Source organism: Neurospora tetraspora (assembly GCF_033439725.1).
Source record: "Neurospora tetraspora strain CBS 560.94 chromosome Unknown B0H65scaffold_3, whole genome shotgun sequence".
Classification (NCBI taxonomy): Eukaryota; Fungi; Ascomycota; class Sordariomycetes; order Sordariales; family Sordariaceae; genus Neurospora; species Neurospora tetraspora.
The window spans coordinates 1,147,696-1,170,031 of record NW_026944385.1 but is presented as its reverse complement, the minus strand read 5'-3'; the positions used below and the strand labels follow the sequence as shown (position 1 = coordinate 1,170,031).

Below are 22,336 nucleotides of genomic sequence, written 5' to 3'. Positions count from 1 at the left end.
GGTAAATTTAAAGTAAGAATCATATAATTTACTTTTACTGTAACGGGAAATTACGAACGTTCGTAAAAATGGAGGATTAGTGTATTAACGAAATAATATAGAAGAATAATATAATAATATAATATAATCAAGGTATTAATAATAGATAATTATATTAATCTTTCTAAATAGAGATATAATAGTTAATATAATATAAAAGGAAGAAAAATAAAATACGGAAGAGGAGTTAGAAATTTATTTTATTATAACCAGGAATAAACGTACTTGTAAATAGGACGAGGGACGATAGGATAATGTACCGTATATATTAATTTTTAATAATCTTATAAAAATTTAACATTTTTTTTAAATTGAAATTTTAATATAAAATTGAGCTAGGAAATGTTTAAGAAATGGAAATCTCCCCTTATTGGTACTATTTTATTTAAAGTAGGTTTTTATACCTTTAGGCTTTATTTTGGTATTTACTTTATTATTATAATAGAAAGGAGAATTATAATAATAAATATTTAAATAATTTTATAATTGTATTAATTAAATTGGAATTGCTAGAAATTATTAAGAATAATTAATTCTATTAGAAGACTAATATCGAAATGTTCGGAAATATACTAGTTATTTACGTTCAATACTATACTTTATCGTATATTATATAAACGTTTTAGTTCAATATATATTAATAATATATAATATAAAACCGAATATTATACTTGATTATATATAAGATTATTATAAATATTATTATCTCGTCCCTTTTTCCTTTATCATTATTTATTAGTATTGTATAGAAAGGATTGCGAAATAACGCTTATGTAAAAAAATAAAAGAAAATAAATTATTAAATATCCGTATTATCTTCCCGATTAATACTTATTAATTCTACGCCTAAAAGCTTATAATAATAAAAATCCGGCCTAAAGAAACGAAAATGTACTAATATTTAAAATAATAAAAAAGAAAAGAAATACCTCTATATTATAATTTATTAAAATGGTCTTATTATATTTCGTATACGTCCTTACTTTACCGTTTATTTTCTATTTAAATTATGAATAATAACCTCCTTTATAAACTCTTTATCGTTCTACTCATCGTTTATTTCTTCCGTAATTTTCCTTCAGGTAATCTCTATAGCCGGGGTTATATTACCCTTGCGTATTAGATTAAGACGAACGAGATTTTTACGTAGTACGGCCTTTAAATCGCTTAAAAAAGAACGGCCGCTTAATTTCTTCTATATTAATTTAGTTAGCTTAAGGATAGCGAAATCCTTCTTCTCCGGTTCATCGCCTTTAATTTATTTAATCGTAATCTCCTCCTAATAACTATAAAATTCTTTATTATTATAAACGTAACGCTTAAGAAAGTAAACACGGAATTTAATATTAGTATTATAATCCTACAATTTTATTATAATTATTACCTAAACATAAACGCTTATTAAAATTCTATTAATATAAATATTTTATAATAATAATAATTTGAAATTTATTACGAACTTATTTCTAAACTTTGAAAGTAGACGCCCGAATATTGAAACCTTTAAATTAGTAAAATATTTATTAGAATTCTTTAATATTACTCGGCTTTTCCTAGCGGGTATAAAAAAATTATTCAATAATTTCCTAGTAACGGAAAGGTCTGAAATTATTATTTTACTTATCGAAATATATAACGATATTTTTAGTTTTTTTAAATATATAGAAGCGTTATTAATTAAAGTAGTAGTTATTTCATTTATCGATAGTTTCGTTGTAGGTAAAAAATTTAAACGGCTCTTAAAACTTCTTTATAATAACGGCGCAAGTTTTTTTACGTTTTATATCCGGGTCGCCGATATAAATTATAGTATATAGTTATTATACAGCTCGAAAGTTAACCTAGTATATAATTATTTTTTCTTAGAAAAATTCGTATTTAGTAATATTCTTATATTCTTTCTATATAGGAATAATAGTATTGATATTATCGTTATTAATATCCGTTATAAATTTAATATTTTAATACGCTTCCTAAAAGTAGTATACGTCTTATTATTTTATTTGCCCTTATACTTTTTAACGCCCTTAATTTAAATAAGTTTAGGAATTTATAAATAATTAATATTAATAAATTAATATTTAATATAAAGAAAATACTCAAGGTATTTATATTAGTGAGGTCTGGGGCACGATTCGGATTATTCGTAAATTATATTTACTTTTAAATTTTATTTAAAGGATTTATATTATATGTTTAATTTCTTAGTTAAAACGTTTAGGTACATATTTACCATTTGCCCCCCCGGCGTGGTTATTGAGGCACCCGAAATATAAATTTATTAGCCTAGTAGTAAATTCGCTAGTAGGGTTATAAATTGTTCTGGCGAAAGCTTCGTTATAAAATTAGTAGTAGTATTAATATTCTTAAATAGGCTAAGAGGCTATAAAATAAAATAATTAATACAATAATAAAAATAGTAAATCTTAGAATCAAGTTAATTTATATAAATAATATTTATGTTGGGAGTTACAAAAAATATGCCGCTACCTGATATTTTAATAGACGTTATTTTATTTTAAATGGAGAGAATTCGATATAAATATAGGAAAAATAAATAGAATATAATAGGAATAAACGTATATATATTATTAGGGCTTTAATTTAATAATAATATTAATAGAATAACGATGGTGTTTGATAGAATAAAAGATATAATTATAAGTGTGGGGGGATAGGGGGGAATTGTTCTATAAAAACTAAGGTAAGTTTAGGGAAAGGCGCGGCTGCGAATTTAATAACAAAAGTATTAATAAGGTTGTAAAAAGGAGAAAGAAGGGGAAAATTTGGAAATAGAAGACGAAAGAGGAAATAGAAATTTGAGAGGCCCGAACTTCTATATAATAACGGTAAAGCTAATAAGTCGCTTTATTTTATTAGAATTTTATTTAAAGTACGTATTTTAAATTTAAGTTAATAAGTACTGAAATACTGTAAGGCCTATTCTATATAATTAATTAGGATTATTATTAAACCCCATACTCCCGGCGGGGCTTTTTTATTTTTAGAATATTTAATCCCCTTCACGACGTCAGTATTACGTTTGAGTTTATTTTATTAATAAATAAAATAATAGAATATATTAATTATAGGTAAATTACAAAACTGTTAATAAATTGGAAAACGGACTTTATTAATTAATGATTTATAACTAACGAAAAGAATATTAATTAAATAATATTTCTCTACCTAATAGAGTAAATATTAAAGTTTTTCTACGGAAATAGTTTAATATATTTTTTATAGTTTCCGTTTTATTTAGGGTTGTTTTTATATTTACGTTAAGTTTTAATAGGGTAATATATTTAAACGGCGCTATAATACCCGAGCGCCCCTAATAACCTTTATACTGATTACTAAAAGTATTAGGAACCCTATTAGGAACACCCGAATACTGACCCGTTATAATACTTTTATATTTAGTTCAACGAATTCGGAATTAAATTAGGATAGATTCGAAGTTCCTTCGGGGGATTTAGTTAATTCGGATTTAATTTCGGATTTAAATTCGGGCTTGGATTCGGATATAGCCTAAGAATAATTAAACTATAAAAGGGCTAAGATAAATCCTCCCGCTATTAAAAATATAAATATACCTTTATAAATCTATTCGGCCGAATTACTAAATAGGATTACAACGTAGGTCGAAACTGGTTAAAATATAATTGAAGACCATTATAATATTAATATATTATTTATAAAATTAGATAAGGCGTTTATAAGAATATTAGAAGACGAATTTAAAGAAGAGGAAATTACGTTGGATATTATCGATAATATTTTGAACGATATTATAGTATTCGAGGATTTACCGGATATTAATATAAGTAAAAGAGGGAATAATAATACATAAATGGGGGTTAATAATTTTAAAGTAAACGAAGAGGAAGTTTTAATAAATAATATAAGTAGTAATTATAGTAATGGACAATCCGAAGGCGATAAGGCTAAGGATTTTAAATAATTACCCGCTACCGATTTAAATATTGCTACCCTTTGTTTAATTACTTTAATGTCCTTATTTCAAATAGTAAGTATTAGAATACTTATATTTATACTTCTAGCTATTCCTATAATTATATTTATATACCTATAGTATACTTATAATGTCGAGACTTGTATGTTCCTTAATTTAATAACGGAAATATTTTACGAATAAAAGCCTATTAAAACGATACTTTTCTAAGGTTTATTAGTAATGTAGCTATAAAATACTAAAATATCCCGAAAAAACTATAAAAATATAGTTAGAGTATTTAAGGAAGTAAGAAGTATTAATAAAATTTATTCTTTACTTATATCTAAAAGTACTCTAGTCAATAAATTTAATAATAGCCTACTTCTTAGTAAAATACGAAGCTACATAGTTTCTTTCGACGCTCGCTATTTATTAAACCGGGTTTTATAATAAGAATAATACTATATTATTAATATTACATATGTATTATAAATATTATTTAATTTATTAAATATACGAAATAAAATTTATTGAAGTATAGTAATATATATTAATAAGCTTATTATTAATTTATAGGAATATCTATAGCAGGGATAGTTAATTCGAATTATATTAGGGTAATATTTTATATACTTAAACGGAAAGCTACTTTTCCTATTTAATTTTATTTATTAGTATAGATATAAAAATTAGGCCTATAAATATTTAAAGCGGAGGTATAAACCGGTTTATATAAGAAGAGTAGTTTATTGCGGTTTTAATTATTCGACTACCGTATAATAAAGATATAGAATTGGTAATAAAATTTTACTAATTTAATACGCAATTACAAAAGATTAATTCAACTAGTAAATAAAAAGAATTGGCTAATTTCTTTTAATCATACGATTAAAGCCTAATTATTAAGAATTATTTATAGTAGAAGATAATTGTATTAAATTCAAATATTTATAAATCCTTAAATATATAAGTAATTTTAAAATTAATTATAGCTTTAATCTCAAAGTTCCTTTTACGTAGATTGAATATAATACGCCTTTTATAGTTCGTTATTATTATAACGAAGGATAAATTAAATTTAGAACCACTATTATTATATTACTACTCCGTAGAGAGTTCGAGCTCTGGATATATTCTAAGATATATTTTATAAATAAATAGATATATGAACCGGAGGTTAGAGGTACCTATAAAGAAATATAGTCTTTATTATTATAAATATTCACGGATAAGTTTAAACTATTCCGGTTAATGCGGTGGTTAATCTTAGGTATATATTTATTTTGCTAATTTTTACGTCAAATTTATCGAGAACGATAATCTAGCGTAATCCTAATTATATTTAGACCGTTTAGAATATAATTATTAAATATTCTAAAATTATTTACTTATATAATTGAACTAAATACGGGTAAAGAAATCAATATTAGTAATAATAAACAAATCTTCATTTATCCCTTTCTTAATATATTAATTAGCAATATATTATAGTAATAGAAAATATCTAAATGCTTTTTATATTTAATTAAAAGACTTTGCTAATTTTATTTTATTTAGAAAGAAAAGCGCTCGCATTTCCGGTTTAATATATAGAATTAGAGTTGCTGTTATTTCTAATACCTTCGAAATATTAAAAAAATTAAAGTAATAATACTACGCTTCTATAAAAGTAAATTAATTGAATTGAGTTTATTATTAGACTTCCGAATATTAAATATTTTAATACTTCTATTCCCGGTACTAAACGTTATTTAATCCTGCCTTAGTAACGCTACGTATTCTAAATATTAAGGATTAGGGAAATATCTCCTATATTTAATATTTAATTCGGATAAAGGAGGCTTTTTATCTGAAAAAATATTCGACGAAGACGTTATTAAATTTCGGACCTTTCTTTTCCTAATAGGTTAGATTTAAATATCGTTTATTAAAAAGCATATCAATTCGATAAATATATAATAAGTAAGTAGAGTAATGATTACGATCCCCGTATTTCTATATATTTAATTTAAGGATGAATATATTAAATCTTAATTAATCGAACCTATCAAAAAATTAGTTATTAATGAACACTTAGGACATTTTAATTTAATAATTTTATAAAGCGGTTTCCTAAATAGTATAATATTTATTACGAAATATTATATTATTCTCGTATTCTAGATATTTGCCGTTAATCTTATTGTAAGAAATACGAATGAGAATAAATAGTATGACCGGGGTATATTTAGATTAAAACTATTAGCGGGAAGAAGAATTATTTAATTTATATTCTATATTCGAAAAGAGGTATAAAATAAAGGTAAGAAGAAAGGGGCCGGGAATAAATCTGGTACTCCCGTTCGAAAGCTAGTAAAATCCTAGTGAGCTATTGGATTATATAATTATATTGTTTACTTTTGAATTAAAATCCTCGTATTGATTTTAACGCTATAACTTTTAGGCTTACCCGCTATTAAACCTAGTACTATTCCCGTATCCGTTCGTACTCCTTCGGTAGTAATATTAATAGTATTAGTAGTATTATCTACGAAGTTTATAGCGTTAAATAATATATTGAGTAAAATAGGGCCGGGGATGAATATTGTAAATAATAGTAACGATTTAAATGTGGGTAGGATAGAAAAGGAGGGAAAATAGAGTAAGAAATTAGTACTTCCTAATATATATTAAGGCTTATACTATTAAAATATTATAAGAGAGTATAAAGCTTTCTATATAATATTTATACTACTAGGGGAATTTTAGTACGAGTAAATAATAATTCTATTAAATTAGTAAATATAGAATGAAATTAATTAACATTAAATAGGAAATATAAATTTAACGTTAGCTATATAAACTTCTATAACGTAATATTTATAATATTAAAAAGGGATTAAATATAGTAAATTATTATTTATTTATTTACTAAATATTTTAAGTATATAAACCCCGCTAATCATAAAAGGTTCCGTAAATTAATAGAATTCTATCTTATTACCATTAAAAAATAGGACCCGCGACGTGGAAAATAACCTAAAAATAAAAATATATTGAATTTTAATACTTTATATACGTTAGAATACTAATTTCTATTTATATATTTCCAGGTTGGCCTTATTATTATGAAGTAACGGTAGGATGAATTCTTATACGTAAACGAAATTAAGGAAAATATTATATTTGTTAATCTACGTCGAAAGGTAATAGAATTCGATTATAAAATGGAATATTTTATAAATTCAGGGAATAAAAGTATTTTATAATATAAAATAACTTTATTCATAAATAAATTTAATAAGAAGTTCGACTTTTACGTTAGGGAGTTTATTTAAATAAAACACTTAATAGGGGAAGTAAACTCAATTTAATTTAAATCTTAAATAACGAGGGTTAACAGCATTTTTACTTATAAAATTATAATTTATGTTCGTATTTATATAGTAATAACGTACCTTAACCCCCCAGAAGAAAGTAAAAAGAAAGAATTTATCCTAAATTATCCTATATACGAACTAAGAAATAATTATAATATTTTAAGCTTCCGGCAATGGTCCTAGAACGCTTATAAATAGTACTCAAACCCGAGGGGGATACTTTTATATATATTCATTACAATATATACTTTATATAAAGTCTCATTCCACTTGGGAATTAGTAGAATATTATATAATAAACTCTTAGAGACTTTTTTAGCATATTTTTAAATTAATTGTACGTAAGATATTACCTTATATATATTTTATTTTCCTTTATACTCTATTCTTAAAAATTTTTTTCAATTATCCTTTCATACCGGTTAAGAAATAGTAGAATCCGCCGTTAATATCCTCGTCTTCTATAATATTTCAATCATTTACTTAGTTTAAATACGTAGTATTATTCCTTAAGGATTTTTTAAAGTAAGTATAAATAATACGCGAATAAATACGATTTATTAAATATATATTTATAAAAAAGTATATAAAATTAATTTTTATTTAGGCTCTATCTACATTAAATTTATCGATCTATTAGTACTATATTCGTTAGGTAAGTACCTTCGTACCCGGACCTTAACCTAACCTTAAACCGACGTATAAATTATATAACTTTTATATATTTATACTCTTTCGTATAAACCTATAATATTTTTATATTCGTATCCCCTTACGCAAAATTCTATCCTCGCTATTTTTCTAACCTACTATTATAAACTTTATTTATTTCCATTTCTTATTACTAATTGCCGTTATTATAAGGAATACTATTTCCCTTCCGCTCGTATTTATTTAATATTCCTATTTCCAAAATCTATTAGCTTCGTACTTTTTTTCTAAATTTAACCGCTCCTATCCTTATTATTATATTATATAATGTTTATAATTAAAATATAATCGGGGACGCTATATTCGATCTCACTCAAATAAATAAGTATAAAACCTATCATTGAAGTTTATTTCCTTATTATTAAATAAACAGGACGAGCGCAACAATTAAATGTACGAAAATATAAATTATTACGACGCGTATCGCTCTAAGCTAAAATTATTGTTATTCCCCGCCTATTGCTACCCTTCTTCCTTTAATACCTCCTAATTACTAACAGCTTTAATTTCCCCTAGCCTATTCGTATTATCTTTCCTTTCCCTTAATACCGCTAGTAAACTTCAATTTCTTCCTTTACCCGTCTCCCTCTCCTACTTTTAATATTTTACTAATAGTTTTAACTTCTCCTCGCCTATCGTCCCCCTTTTACCATCCACCCCCCCTCAGCTCCACTCTTCTATATTTATACTTCCCTAATATATATCTTTTAATGCAGGACTATCGCTCACTAGCAATATTGGCATTACTTTGCGGCCACCGACTACTACCTTTACATTATAAGTATATCTAAAGAGGGGAGCGTATATTCCTCCAATATAATAATAAATATTTCCTAAATAATTTATCAATAACTTATATTAATTAATTCGTTTTATAATAATTTCCCTTAAATACATTTAAGTTAATATACTTCCTAATTGCTTAATACTCCAAGAGGAGTAGCCCGTATACTATGTCCTAATCCCCGGTCAACTTATTAAATTCCCTACTAAATATTAAGCTTCCGATTTAATTATCGAATTCCTAATTTAAATATTAAACTTCCGGTTAAATTGTCGAAGTTCCGGCTAAACTATCTAATTCCTAAGCGAGTGGTCGGTTATACCGTAAGCCGAGTATAAATAGGAAGTTGGTCAACTTTAAACTTTTAATATATTAAATATATAAATCAATTATTTCCTTGTATAATCGCCTTTATAGCCTATATAGTAAACTATTTACTATTGGGAGTATTGTTAGCTATATTAAATTTAAACCTATTCGATTTATTCGGAGATTTTAAAGTATACCGAACTTAAAACGGAGTAATTTATTAATTAGACTAAAAGAATGCTAATTCGATATTAAAGCAATAGTAACTATACCTTTTCCATATAATTAAATACGGGTAAGTAAACTTCTTCTCTTACTAATTATAAATAATATTAATGTATTAGAAGTATGAATTTTAATTTATTTTAATAATAATAAACGGAAGAAAGGAGTAAAGATAAGGAAATTTATTATTGGGAGGAAGAAAATTAACTATTAAAAGGAAGAAGAAAATGGGGGAAATTTATTATTAGGAGGAAGAAGAAAGTAAGCTTACCTCCAAGTAAATTTGCCCGCCTTCTACTAATAATCTATTTAATTTATAGTTATATAGGCAAATACCCTAACTACTTATACTTTACCCACTTAGTACCCCTAATCTCCTTTCCTTTCCTAATTATAAATAACTAACCCTCTTCCCTATATAGGTATAGGCAATACTACCCACCCAGCTCGGGTGGAAACTCAAGCGTTGGAATAAATACTGGAAATTACCGGAGGCTTTTAACCTTAATACAAAAGGGGTATCATGAATTTAAATAAGCGAATACCACCCTAATATTTTTTCTTAGAAGCTAAATTAATACTATTATATTCTGTATATATAATCGAATCCATATACAAATTCCCCCTTACATAGGGGATTTCAATATATATATAATAAAATATAAAAGTAACGACCCCTAATTCCCACCTTACGCCCGTAATATACTAACGTAAAGGTAATAGAACTACCCGCATTTGCACCTAAATATAGAATTTTATCGCTATTTTGACATTATATTTCATCGATCGTATATTTTATCGTGGAAGTTTCTGCCAGTTAAAATACGATATAGAATAAATAAGGGTAGTGAATACTACCGATAAATTAAGATCCTAATATAACGTCGATATGTTATATACAAGTATTTAAAAAGGAAGTAAATATAAAATTAAAAATAATTAACATATTAATAGAATAATAAAAATCCAAATACGAAAGTATTATAATAAAATACCCCAAAATAAATTTATGATAAATAGCAACAGAATAGGAGTAATAAATATATATTAAAATAATAAATAATAAATAAATATCATAATAGTTTTAAATAATATAATAATATTCTTATATTATACTACTTAACTCCTAATTATATATTAATTTACAATTATATACTAGCCTACTTTAATAACTTCGCAATTATAAAATATAATTTTAATACTATTTACCGTTTAATAATAAAAGATTATTAAAATAAGAAAGGCAAATTTAAATATAATAAATTATTTTATAAAATATAGTTTTATTACTAATATTTAATTGCCTTTAATATTTTAATATATAAAGTTTTCATTATAGGCGCGAATTACTTTTGAATAGAAATTCTATTAGGAGTTGGACTTTTGTTCTATATAAGACGTTATTACCATTTTAACGTACCGTTCTAGCGGGTTAGTTATCTAAATATAAATAGACCGATAAACGAAATATATTAATTATAATTTATAATCGTTCAACCTAAATATGCAATTATCAAGAATGGGCGTGTGTAAGCGAATTCATTCTAGAACGCTTTTACACAATTAATACTACAATTTACACCCCATTCTAGCCCTTTTATTAGACCCCCAGCTGCCTCCAGGGTACAACTTAATGCTGAGTAAACCTGTGCCCGTACCCACCCTAGAGCCTACACGCACCCTCTCTTCCAAATATATACCGGAATTATTCCTCGTATGGCAAATTCTACCCAAAAGTTCGTATAGTATTGTCTTTTATATCCTATTAGCAACCGTAGTAGAAAAATGCGTTTTGTAATATGGGTTGTCCTTCTTGGACAATAAGCACAAGCGATGTTTCTCAGACAAGCCATGTTTCTTATAGGGGGCAAGCGCTGTAAGGTAGCGTCCTTGGGTCGGGTCCAAAATTTGAAATTTCTCAAAGTCTCAAAGTCCCTCCTTCTCCTAACCTCCAATATCCCCTTTATCAACGGAAAGAACCAGCCATTCTTGCAAAAACAACTAATTGGCTTAGTAGCCAAGCGGTTATTGAAGTAGTTCTTCATTTTCAATCGTACTCGTGACATACTCCATTCGATTCCTGTTCGTGACCAACTTTTTGAAGCTATTCCAACAATGCCAGCCTTCAGAATTAATGTACGCCTTCACCTTAGTAGTCTTTGAAAGCCTAGACTGCGTTTGTTCTAGTACGGTTGTCGTATAAAGGGGTCTATACGACTATTTTTGTACGAAAACTGTACAAAAGTAGTATCGTTTAGTTAGTTGCCATGAGAAAATGCAATCTACGACCCCCTTATATCAGCCTCGCATAGCCTTGTTCGTGTTAGGGTTATATATAGCTAAAAAATCGTACATTTTTCGGCATAATCGTACAAAATGACAAATTATATATACGCTCGAAAATGCAATCAATACCGTATAGCCGCCTCGATGTACCTTTTGTAGCATATTTGTATAGCGCTTAAAGCCTTGTAACCCCCTATAAGAATTTCGTTCCCGTCGCACTCAATTGTCGTCCACCTTCTTTACCCAACGACTTCTAAGGGGGGTGTAGATGGCTGTACGGTGCATGTGAAAAGTGGCCCGAGCTTTGCAGTATAAAACTATACGACTAGATTCTCTATACGGCAGCAGTACGAAAACAAACGCAGTCCTAGGGTACTAAAGTACAGAAGGTTATACCCTATAACTTTTGACTTCTAGGGGCTTGGGAGACAATCCATGTTTGGAAAACAATTCTTGTTTTCTTTACACGCATTGTCTCCTAGACAAGGCTTGTTGCAACCTGGGGTTTCCCGCTTCGGAAAGTACGTTGCAAAATCCGGGCGTTGCAAATGCAAATGACCGCTCAAAAGTCAGTTACAAGGCCTTCTAATTGAAAAAAGAATGTTTGCAATAAATTCAGAGGTTGTCCTTCTCCTTGACCAAATTCCAGGAAATCTTTTCGCGTTGCTGAAAGATTACCTACCGCAGCGGGAATATAAGGAGCGTAACAGGGCTTGTTGAGGGCAACACGTATATTTAGGGCGTATATATAGAATATACCCTATTAACTTAACAACCCTTATTGAGTTGAGGGAGGCCTCTGATTGGTCGGATTTGGGTGCAAAATGGTAAAAGCTAAAGACCCCTATAAGGACCTTCTGGAAGGCCCCTATAAGGGTCATTGGTCAGTAGTCGCTATAGTGGTCTTTTTGGTGGTTTAAGACTTTGGCTTCAAAGTCCGGATGAGGGCATTCACACTTCCGCGCGAAACTTTTCGCGCGACGGAAAAAAAGCTGTCACCAGTTGGAATCGAATTGGCAATTATAAGAATGAGAGCGACGATAAGAACCATTGAGCCACTGGCCCAATTAATTGAAGGTTGGCTTCGTTCTTTCCTTTGATATGGGGTGGTTGAGTTTCTGGGGGGAAAATAAACTTTGGGAAAGGAGGAAGCATCGTCTCTTTGGAGTCCCAGAAGCCCCCAAGTGACTGCCCAGAAGCAGTGCTAAACTCAAGACCTTTAGCGACCGTCTATAGCGCATACCTAGATTGGCCAATCAGACGTCTCCCTCAGCTCAATAAGGCTTGTCAAATCAACAGGGCCTGTTAACAAGACAAGGCCTGTTAAATCTACAAGTCCTATAAGCTATACTAAGCGTTACAAGCCCTGTTCCCCTCCGTATTTTCCCACTACGGTATTGGTAAGTGTCTTAGAAGGGGTAGGGTGCGTGTAGATTTGGGGTGGGTACGGGTAGGTTTACTCTTGATGATTGTCAGGAGCGTGTAATGAACCACTCACTATAGGGCACTTTGTGAAGGTAACGAGGAGTCTCAAGAACTGTAGATGCAGAGGTCATTGAATGATGAGTTTGTTGTAATTTATGTTACATTCGGATGTCCATCATGAACTTGAACCACCTCTATACCACGAAGCCATTTGCTGGTTTCCCCAAATTCCATCATTTCCCAGGACGCTTTGGCACGATATCCCATACTATGACAGTGAAGTTCCCCGTTCAAACCAGTTCCCACTCGGAGGAATCCGCCTCAGAGTGGCTCGCATCGCTCTCGACCTCGTTGATCAGGACTATAACACAACAACAGTTAGCTCAAGCCAAACCACCATTTAATTTCTTCATATCCTCAACAGGAGCTTACCGAACTCGGTGTCCTCCTCGGCTTGGACGACAGCGTTCATGTTGATGACGCTTTCAATGCCCTCGTTGACGGTAACGGCGTTGTTCGAGACGACATCCCTATTGGCCTTGGTCGCATTGTGATTGTGCTCGAGGTCTGTCCAGCACGTGTCAGATAGGTTCCGCTTGACAATGGGCATCGCGGGTTTAATAGAGACGGGACACTTACCGGAAACAAGGTCAAGGATGTCGTAGCAAATAAACTCCCTGCTGAGGAGCTTCGCGGTCGACTCGTCGGTCTCAGCCAAGGCGCGCTCCTGTCGGAGAGTAGCCGCATAGCCCCGAATGGTGTCGTAAAACTCTTCGGCCATGTAGTCGTCCGACACGGTGAGGGCAACTAAGCCGACCAGGCCGGCCGCGTAGCCCATACGAGTTGCGGTGGGATAATCATGAGGATATTTGTCCTCAGATCTCTTGACTATTATGGAAGAGGAAGTGTTAGGAAGTTCCTTTGCCGAGGTAGGTTGACGAGACCTGGAGGGGTAGATGGAGATGCGACTTACTCATGGAGATGATGCCCTCGGTGTACATGTTGGTGGACATTTTGTCTGGATGTTGTTTCGGTGTTTGGAAGAGAGGTGGTAGGTCGGTGAGCGCGATTTTGGTTAAATGTTGTAGGAGGTTGTGTGTTGTGAGGAGGAAGTTCGGGAGTGGGAAGAGGAGAGAGGGCGAGGGCGTCTTATAGTGGGTGGTCCTTGGCTGAGGCCTATTTGGCAGGCACTAATGGTCCAGGTTGGCGGTTTGAAGCTTCCCTTCACTTAAACTTCGGTGGGTCCAGGTTGACGGGACAGACAGCATGTTCAGAGGGACCTAGGTAGTTGTACGCTGCAGCCAACACCTGTTCATTTCAAAGTGAATGGCTTGTGGGCCGGTGGCTGGAGAGGAGGTTCCAATAGCTGCCCCGCGCCCGTGCCAGCCCACAACCAGAGTCAGTGCTCTTTCGTCTCGATAGTCGAACGCATTCAACGGCAACCGAACAGGGGAGGGTAACTAGAGGTATCTATCAGGTCAATAAGGACGAGTCACTGTCATAAAAGCATCATGCACATGTGAGAAAGTAGAATCACTGAAAACGAAGATGATACGCCAGTCTCTCAAGAGTCTGTCTGGCAAGTAACATTCATTTGATAAAGGGCATGTTGCTGCCCCTGCCTCATCTGCCAGGCCGAAGTGATTCGTGACCCTCGGCTCTCACTGGGAACTCAGACAAGCACCCAGTCCTCCTCCTCGTCACATTCACCGTCAACGCCCTTCTGAACACCAGCTGTGACATAACCAGTTAGTATCTGCCAGAAGACCATCCCGCCATTACACCATATGGATCTTTGTACTTACCAGAGGCATCCTTCTCCTTGCCCTCCAACGGCTCTCCGAGCGTAGCTTCGAGATTCTTGCACAACTCGTCATCCGGGCCGCCGGCCAGCTTATACTCCAGACCTTCATCACACGTTAGACAGAAATAAAACAAACGAGGAGGCCATACCTTAGGTAGTCTCACCTTGGAGGATGTACGAAATGTCGATACACAAGCTGTACCGATAACGAGTCCTCTTTGAATCCGCAGTATCGCGCGGAGACACTTTGTCCAGCGACTTCCTGTAGTCCCAGACGATTTTCCTCAAATCCTTAAGCTCCTTGAGGTCGTAATCCTGGCTCAAGACAGACTGAATTATTCCCTTGGCTGCGTTAACCCTACCCTGCGTGGTAGGGGGCTCCGGCCGGTCAACGCCCTTGACTGTGGATGAAGGGGTTAGCAATGATCAAGAGGGCCGAGGGCCGAGGGCCGATGGAGGTGATGAAGGAGTGAATCCCAACTTACTCGCTTGGATAATCTCATGGTCTGACATCTTGACGTCTTGTGCCGGGTTGTGATAGAAAAAGATCTTGAGGATATTGGCCAAGTCTCGTACGCGCTGTGGTTGTGCGAAGTTGGAAAGATGGCTGGTGAGAATTAGAAGTGAGAGAGAAAAGGAAGTAGACGATAGAGTCGTAGGCACTAAATAGTGGGGGAGGGGAGACAGTTTCTGGGTGGGTCTAGTGAAATGACAACCCGTTTTATTCATGTTCTGATCACAATATCACAATAGCAAACGAGTATCTGCTAAGCGTAGAGTGGGTCAAAGTCAATAGAACAGAACCTAGCTTCCCACAGTCGAGCTACTTCCTCATTCACTCGAATTGATTCAATGGAGAAGGATTGAGGCCTTCTATCCATTCAAGATAGTGCCTATTGTGTTTGCCGGCAGTCGTTGCATCGTCAATCCAATGTGCCAAGTGAAATGCCGTCGAAAGACCCTCCGTTCAGATGAAGAATCATGCGCCTTACCGCGATTGCCATTCAGGGATTTGGACTCTCGCCAATCAACATCACTCTCGTCTCCATGCTTCCAGCGAGTGATCCTTCCGGTGCTTGTTGCGTATGGCGCATGAGGACACGTACGGGATTCAAGTTCGAAGAAAGAGAACACTAGAGGGACATGAGGAAGGAGCGCTGGGTGCGCTGAGAGGTAGGTCAAATGGAATGGGTCGTTGCTTCTTGCTTCCTGGTTTTGTTGAAATGATGAGATGATAAGTTTGGGAAGTCGCACGCAAAGAAGAAGGGAAGGAAGGAAGGAGAGGAAGTGGGGTAATTGGAAAGATTCGTTGGAAGAAAGAGCGATCAGGACGGTAAATAAACTGAGTGGAAATTGTCAACATGAAGCTTGACTGACGGTAACTGATAGAGGCTGGTTCGTGTCCAAATGATAATCCCAACACCAAGTTCCTTCTATCCTTCATCCTCGGCTTACTTCCTGACGTCTCCATCCCCAGGAACAGTTTCGCTTTTCTTCTGCTTTGCTCTTCCCCATCTTCTCCAGCCCACAGCTTTAACCCTCCCCGCTTCAACCTCCAAAGTCCAAACTCCAACCCTCCATCCCACCTCAACACCGCGGCCTCGCGCGTTAAATTTTGGGGATCTGGTGTTTCTTGTGATCCATCACCTCCACAATCGTATGCCAAAGCAGAACCTTCTGATTGTGTTTTCCCCTCATACCAGCTATGACATGCACTTTCAGCGAACGTTCAACCTCTTGTATGGCGAGATCTCTGAGCCAGTCGAGGTTGGGACGCTCCCTCAGTGAGTCGATGGCCAACTCAACGATTGCCCTGGCCATGGTCACGCGTCTGTTGTTGTTGATGATGGGGGCAGGAGAGTTGGCGAAGTCGTTGACTGGTTGCGTGGGGTCGTGTGTCAGTGTCTGTAAGGGTAAGGGGATCTTGGAGAGTTAGGGACTTGCCCATTTTGATGGCTTGTTTTTTTGTTGTTATGCCCATTTTGAGAGTGTCAGGTTTCGAGATTCTCGATGGTCACTGATTCAGTTTGTTGTGAGCGGTGAATAAGCCGGATTTTCATCAACATGAGTAGAAAACTGGATGAGAAAGATTTCTAACTGAACAGAAAATGTGGAGGCAACTCCGCACCCCGTTACCTCCGTCCAGTGACATAACGGATCACAACAGGACATGCCTTGTGCCCGTACAGTCTGAGCTCACAAGCCAATATGGAATAGACGAATCATGACCTTTCGTAAGCCTCAACTGATGGGAGAACATCAGGTATCACTGTCAGCACCATGCCTGTGCTTCACATCTCAAAACATCCAGGTCATCCGGAAACTTCCGAATAGCAGATTGAGTTACAATAGCTCTCATCGCAGTTGAGCTATTGGAAGTAGGGAATTGCCCTTGTGAACGAAAAGCCGTCATAGTGATAGGTTACTTCAGATGAGGAGTTGCAGACTTTGAATGGTTGACATCGGTGTAGCTTGGTCGGCGCGATAAGTGGCCGTAGAAAACCAATGGGAAGGTCGGACTTTATAGTAGGAAAGTCGTGTTTGGATGAACACAGGCTTGTTAACGTCATTTTAGAATCGTCAAACACAAACTTTGAGTTTGCCTCACCGTGGTTTGCGTGATTCAAAAGGAAGGAACTACATGACTGATTGACTCCTCCTGCCTGAGTCAACGCCAACCTTGCCATTTGCACATGCACGGAAGTAATCTCCCCTTGAATGGACCAGGCTTCTCTAGGTGAAGTAACCCAAGAAAAAGCTGGAAAAGGTGGAAAAGTAGGAAGTTGAGATGCAATACCTCGGTCGCAAGCTTTGGCGTCGACGCCTTCAAAGGTCCTTGATAGACGCCATTGTTGGAAAAGTTCCGTTGCATTGCTGGGGTTCCACGTTGAATATCTCAAAAAAGCGCTCGCCACAATGTGCAATGCTTATAAAGGAAAGAAGAATAGAGAAGTCTTTGAATGCTTGGACACTTGATGGAAATCTGATCTGAACACTTGGCGTTTGTTTTCATCATTCAGGGGTGAGCAAAAAAGGCCGGTTTCAGAGGGTTAGGGCTAAGTGTGACCATGAAGCCCAGCATATGGTGTGATGTCTGGCGGATTACGATGAATCTGGACAAGAAAAGTTGTAACCGTCGGCCAAGGTTCGGAGTGCGGAATGAATGAAAAGGCCAAAAGAGAAATTCAGTTTGAGATATTGGAGAAAGATTTGTAGGTAGTCAATGCGAAAACGACTGCAAATCTTCCCCGAAAGCGCCCCAAGCGACAATGAGAGCAGGGGATAGAAGTCCAGCTGGGAGCCCCTCGTCCGAACTGCACTACACAGACATTATCCCCGGGCGAACACCCCTCGCGTTCCCGAACAGCGCTTCCCAGAACAATGGGTTCCGCTAGTGAGATCCTACCGCCGGAGAGAAGGGCCGATGATGAAGCTGATGACGTACCTGCGCGCTCGTTCCCTCAATGGATGAAAAGAAGGGGAAAAAAACCTCCTATTCGGTGTCCGGCCTAAGGTGACACTTTCGAGCATGTACTGACAGCGATAATCGCCCGTTGTGTCACGGGCGATCTTCCGGGCCGTCATCCGTGCGGGGGATCCGGAGGCACAGGGCGAGCCGGGGACGGTAAGCCTGTCCCAAATCTTATCGGGCAGCGATCTTTACTTACGAACATGTTGTACACGAGTGGAGGAATGCGATGCAGCTTGTGGCCTCGCCCGTTTGACGCCCGTTTGAGGCTGAAAACGGAATTTTATTTCAGCATCTTCAAGCACAATGCCTGACCGGAATTGCAAGATTCGAGCTCGTTATTCGTCGGTTCAAGCGCGACATCGTGAGATGCAGTTACCGTTCGTTCGTTCCAGACCCGGAGTAAACCCCGATCCGTGTCTTCTCCGCATTCCGCATCCCGTTCCTCGGAATCGTAACCGTAATCGCGTGTCTTTGCCCCGCAGATCTCGCCATGCGAGAAATACTTGCCAGGATGTTCTTTGTTGATGTCAGCTGCCCTTTATTGCAAAATCTCCCCGTGGCGTAGCCCAGATCTTGAAACCCGTCTTTCGGTGCAACCGGTGGCGTCGCCTCGACACGCCATGGCAGGCCGCGGCTGCTCTCAGCCCAGCTTGTGTGTAGCTGTGGCTTGCTGCCAAAACATCCGACAAAATGGGCGACACCAGCATTGAGAGAACCCGAGACAGCTTCAGTTGTAGGCGAAACAAGGTCCAGATCGAGCCTCCAAGGTCCAAGGCATTTGGCCACGATTAGTCGAAAAGCTCAAAAGGTGAGTCCCGTTGTCTGTCGGTCGGCTACTTCTGCGAATCATGTCTCACGGCTCACGGGACCGAAAAGGAGATAGTCGTAAGTGCGTGTGTGACGCGGGGTTGTTGTCCAGACGCAGCGGGTAGAGACACGCGTGCAGATCGCCGTTCGCCGCTTGGACTGTTGGACAGCGTGGAGAGTTGCCCGCATTCCATTGTTGCGATTTTGTCGGAGACCACGCGGAGACATCGGCTGCATTTGGATATCCCACGCGAGGGTTAAGCAAGGGATGAACAAAGGATAAGTGGCATTCCGATGCCACCGCGTGCTGCCGGGTTGTGGAGGTAGGTAGCCATGTGTCCTTCTCGTGCCAACTCTTCTCGAAGGAGTCGAAGGTGCCGGTTTGCAGGCCGCGTCAGAGTCGGCGGCCGACAGATGCAAGAATTGCTGTTATAACCGAGATGCGTCAATCAAGCAACGCTTCGTGCTTGTTTACCAAGTCAGTTGCTTGTTTGCCCCTGCTGTGTCACCATCGCTTCTGTAGTCGGTCTTGACTTTCAGCGAACTCCGACTGGCGAGCTGGAAATCTCGCGTATGACGGTACCGTCTGCCAGGGTCGATTCGAACTGCCGCGATTGATCTGGGGTAATTGAGACTGTTGTCGACAGATTGGGGGAGAAAATGACCCCGTTGGGCGTTTTTGGGCGCATCACTTCTCGGCCGACGCCCAAACCGTCACAAACAGTCGGCGTCACACGGACGCCAAGAGGCGAGCATGAGACGTTTGGGCAGTTGCAGGAGGTGCTGACGACGTCTTTGACATTGTTTGTGTTGCCGACGTCGGTAGGTCGGCCGCTAAGTGCCCGAACAGAGTATGCGGGACGGCCAAGTCGGAGGCATCGCCCATGTTCGAATGCCCGGTATCAGTGATTGTTAACTTGTTGTGGTACGTATGCGGTCCCGGTCAGTACCGCTCGGACGCGGAGGGTACTTGGCATAGCAAAAAATGTGCTGAAATGGTGACGTCGAAACCGTGACCAGAGATACTCTGGACCAAGTCTCTACGGCGTCTCTGGGAACTGCCGTCTGTGGGCTTCGGTATTGGGCCGTAACTGTGATTGCCCCTTGTTGGAGGCTTGTCGGAGGCTTCCCAAATGCAGTCAGCAAAAGACAGCTGAAACAAACGGGAGTCGATGGCTGAGGTACGTACCTGATCCTGATGCTGGTGCAGACAATGCACTGCGATTGGAAGCCGAAACGGGGAAGCGCTCTCGGATGCCATGGAGTGGGCATTACGATTACGCGGCACATGTTATTACATTGTTGCCCACCCTTTCCTGAATTTAAAAGGTCATGAGGTCTGTTTCCCATGATCCAAGTTTCTTGAGCTTTTAAACTTGACTCGCCATCGACAGCAAACACGCATGAAAATCAGCCATCCCACGCCAGACCAGACTCGATCAAGAAAAGACAACACATCAGACACCAAAGACCACGGAAAATGGCACCCGGAGACACAGTGTTGTTGACCGGTACCACCGGCCACCTTGGCTGGGCCATTCTTCGTTTCCTACTCGGTGAAGGATATTATGTCCGGTGCGCTGTCCGAAAAGCAGCGGACGAACACACAATCCGAGCTCGACCCGCATTACGCCGCCTGAATCCCGCTTCGAAACTTGACTTCATCGTCGTGCCAGATATCACGACACCTGGGGCATTTGTAGCGGCCGCCGAAGATGTCGCCTACATCATCCACACAGCGACTCCTCTACCAAAGTCTGCTCGCTCGATCAACACAGATGACGCCCGCGAGACATTCATCAAGCCCGCTGAAGCTGGAACACTCAACATTCTTGACGCTGCAGAGCAGAGCGGGACGGTGAGACGTGTTGTCTTCACCAGCTCTATCGCAGCAATTGTTCCCATATCACAAATGGAGGGCGAAGAGGCAAGAGAACAGCCAGTGCTTCCCGAGGACCGGATACCCGTCGATCCAGGACCATACAAATCCGAATTTGCCGCCTACGCAGCCTCCAAATGTCGAGCACTTCAAGTGGCGGAGGAGTACATGGAGACAGAGCGGCCGTTCTTTGACGCCGTGTACATACACCCGGGCTTCGTGCTTGGGGCCAACACGGCAGCGACTACGGAGAAGGAGGCGATGAAGGGCACAAACTCCATGTTGGCAGCTTTGCTCCTAGGCCACAACCAAGGGGTATACGCGGGGGTGTCGGTGCATGTCGAAGACGTGGCACGGGTCCATGTGGAGGCTCTAAGTCCCAAGATTCTTGGGGGCCAGAGCTTCATCTTGGGCGAGCAGGTACGGTGGACCGACGCCATCGACATCGCTGAGAAAGAGTTCCCAGAGCTTTTCGCGAGCAAGTTGTTGACGACCAGCGGATACTACCAGACTGTCAGTATACCAATCGACACCAGCCTAACGCGAGACACATTTGGAATGGACTTTATCAGCTTTGCCGACCAGGTGAAGAGCATGGTCCAGCATTGGGCCAAAGTACGCCAGCCTCACGGAACGCCGTCTTCAACTGCTTCGAGTCCTCCAACCGAATCTCTGGGCTGGGAGAGCGCAGAGATGGCCGAAGACGAGACGCCCATTGCATACAGCCCAATCCCAAGTAGCGAAGACGAACCGGCCATCCCAGACGTCCATCTTTCTCTGCCGACTGTCATCGCGGGGTTGGAGGAGCACGATTACGGCACGGCAGAGGTCATACCACCCGCCACGGAAGAAGAGACATGGGAGGAGATCATCCAGCGGCACATGATTCCATCGGAGGTTTTTCCTTCTGGCGGCGAAAGCGGTGGCAGCAACTGGTCGACGGCGTCGTATCATACTGAAGGCGTCACGCCCAGCGCATCGGGCGACGAGGAGGGACCGGCAATTTATTATGATTCAGATGCCAGGCAGGACTCGGAGATTCATGGCGATGATGGAGTCATTCACATCGCGCAGGATGTCAAGGAGCGCCCTGCTGTGCATGAAAACGGCGCGGATGGGACAAGTTGAATGGAGAAGATGTCATGCCGTCGGCGGAAGAGTCGATGACTCTGAAAGCCACTGTACTGGGCATGGGGTTCTTTTGGGAATAAGGTGGTAGTTGATTAGAAGAAACTATTGAAGGGGAAACCCCGGGAAACTAGGTATAAATACCCCTCA

At 37.8% G+C, this 22,336-nt stretch overlaps 4 protein-coding genes across 4 annotated transcripts; 1 reads left to right on the top strand and 3 right to left on the bottom strand.

Moving 5' to 3' along the window:
- Positions 1–13,386: 13,386 nt before the first annotated feature.
- Positions 13,387–14,182, bottom strand: B0H65DRAFT_570678 (uncharacterized protein; the record flags this gene model as incomplete). Its single annotated transcript, XM_062830457.1, has 4 exons — positions 14,070–14,182; positions 13,736–13,984; positions 13,529–13,663; positions 13,387–13,457 (listed from the first exon to the last, which is right to left on the bottom strand). The coding sequence occupies exons 1-4, from the start codon at positions 14,107–14,109 to the stop codon at positions 13,387–13,389; spliced, it is 495 nt and encodes a 164-aa protein (XP_062682723.1). The 5' UTR covers positions 14,110–14,182.
- Positions 14,183–14,768: 586 nt separating this feature from the next.
- Positions 14,769–15,661, bottom strand: B0H65DRAFT_570676 (uncharacterized protein; the record flags this gene model as incomplete). Its single annotated transcript, XM_062830456.1, has 4 exons — positions 15,386–15,661; positions 15,065–15,301; positions 14,902–15,003; positions 14,769–14,830 (listed from the first exon to the last, which is right to left on the bottom strand). The coding sequence occupies exons 1-4, from the start codon at positions 15,627–15,629 to the stop codon at positions 14,769–14,771; spliced, it is 645 nt and encodes a 214-aa protein (XP_062682722.1). The 5' UTR covers positions 15,630–15,661.
- A 704-nt stretch (positions 15,662–16,365) lies between these two features.
- Positions 16,366–17,012, bottom strand: B0H65DRAFT_152161 (uncharacterized protein). The gene is made up of 2 exons (XM_062821089.1): positions 16,845–17,012; positions 16,366–16,777 (listed from the first exon to the last, which is right to left on the bottom strand). Exons 1-2 carry the CDS (start codon positions 16,879–16,881, stop codon positions 16,509–16,511), a joined length of 306 nt encoding a protein of 101 aa, XP_062682721.1. The 5' UTR covers positions 16,882–17,012; the 3' UTR covers positions 16,366–16,508.
- A 3,537-nt stretch (positions 17,013–20,549) lies between these two features.
- On the top strand, positions 20,550–22,262 carry B0H65DRAFT_152164 (uncharacterized protein). The gene has a single exon (XM_062821090.1). The coding sequence runs from the start codon at positions 20,660–20,662 to the stop codon at positions 22,184–22,186; it is 1,527 nt and encodes a 508-aa protein (XP_062682720.1). The 5' UTR covers positions 20,550–20,659; the 3' UTR covers positions 22,187–22,262.
- The last annotated feature ends 74 nt before the right edge of the window (positions 22,263–22,336 follow it).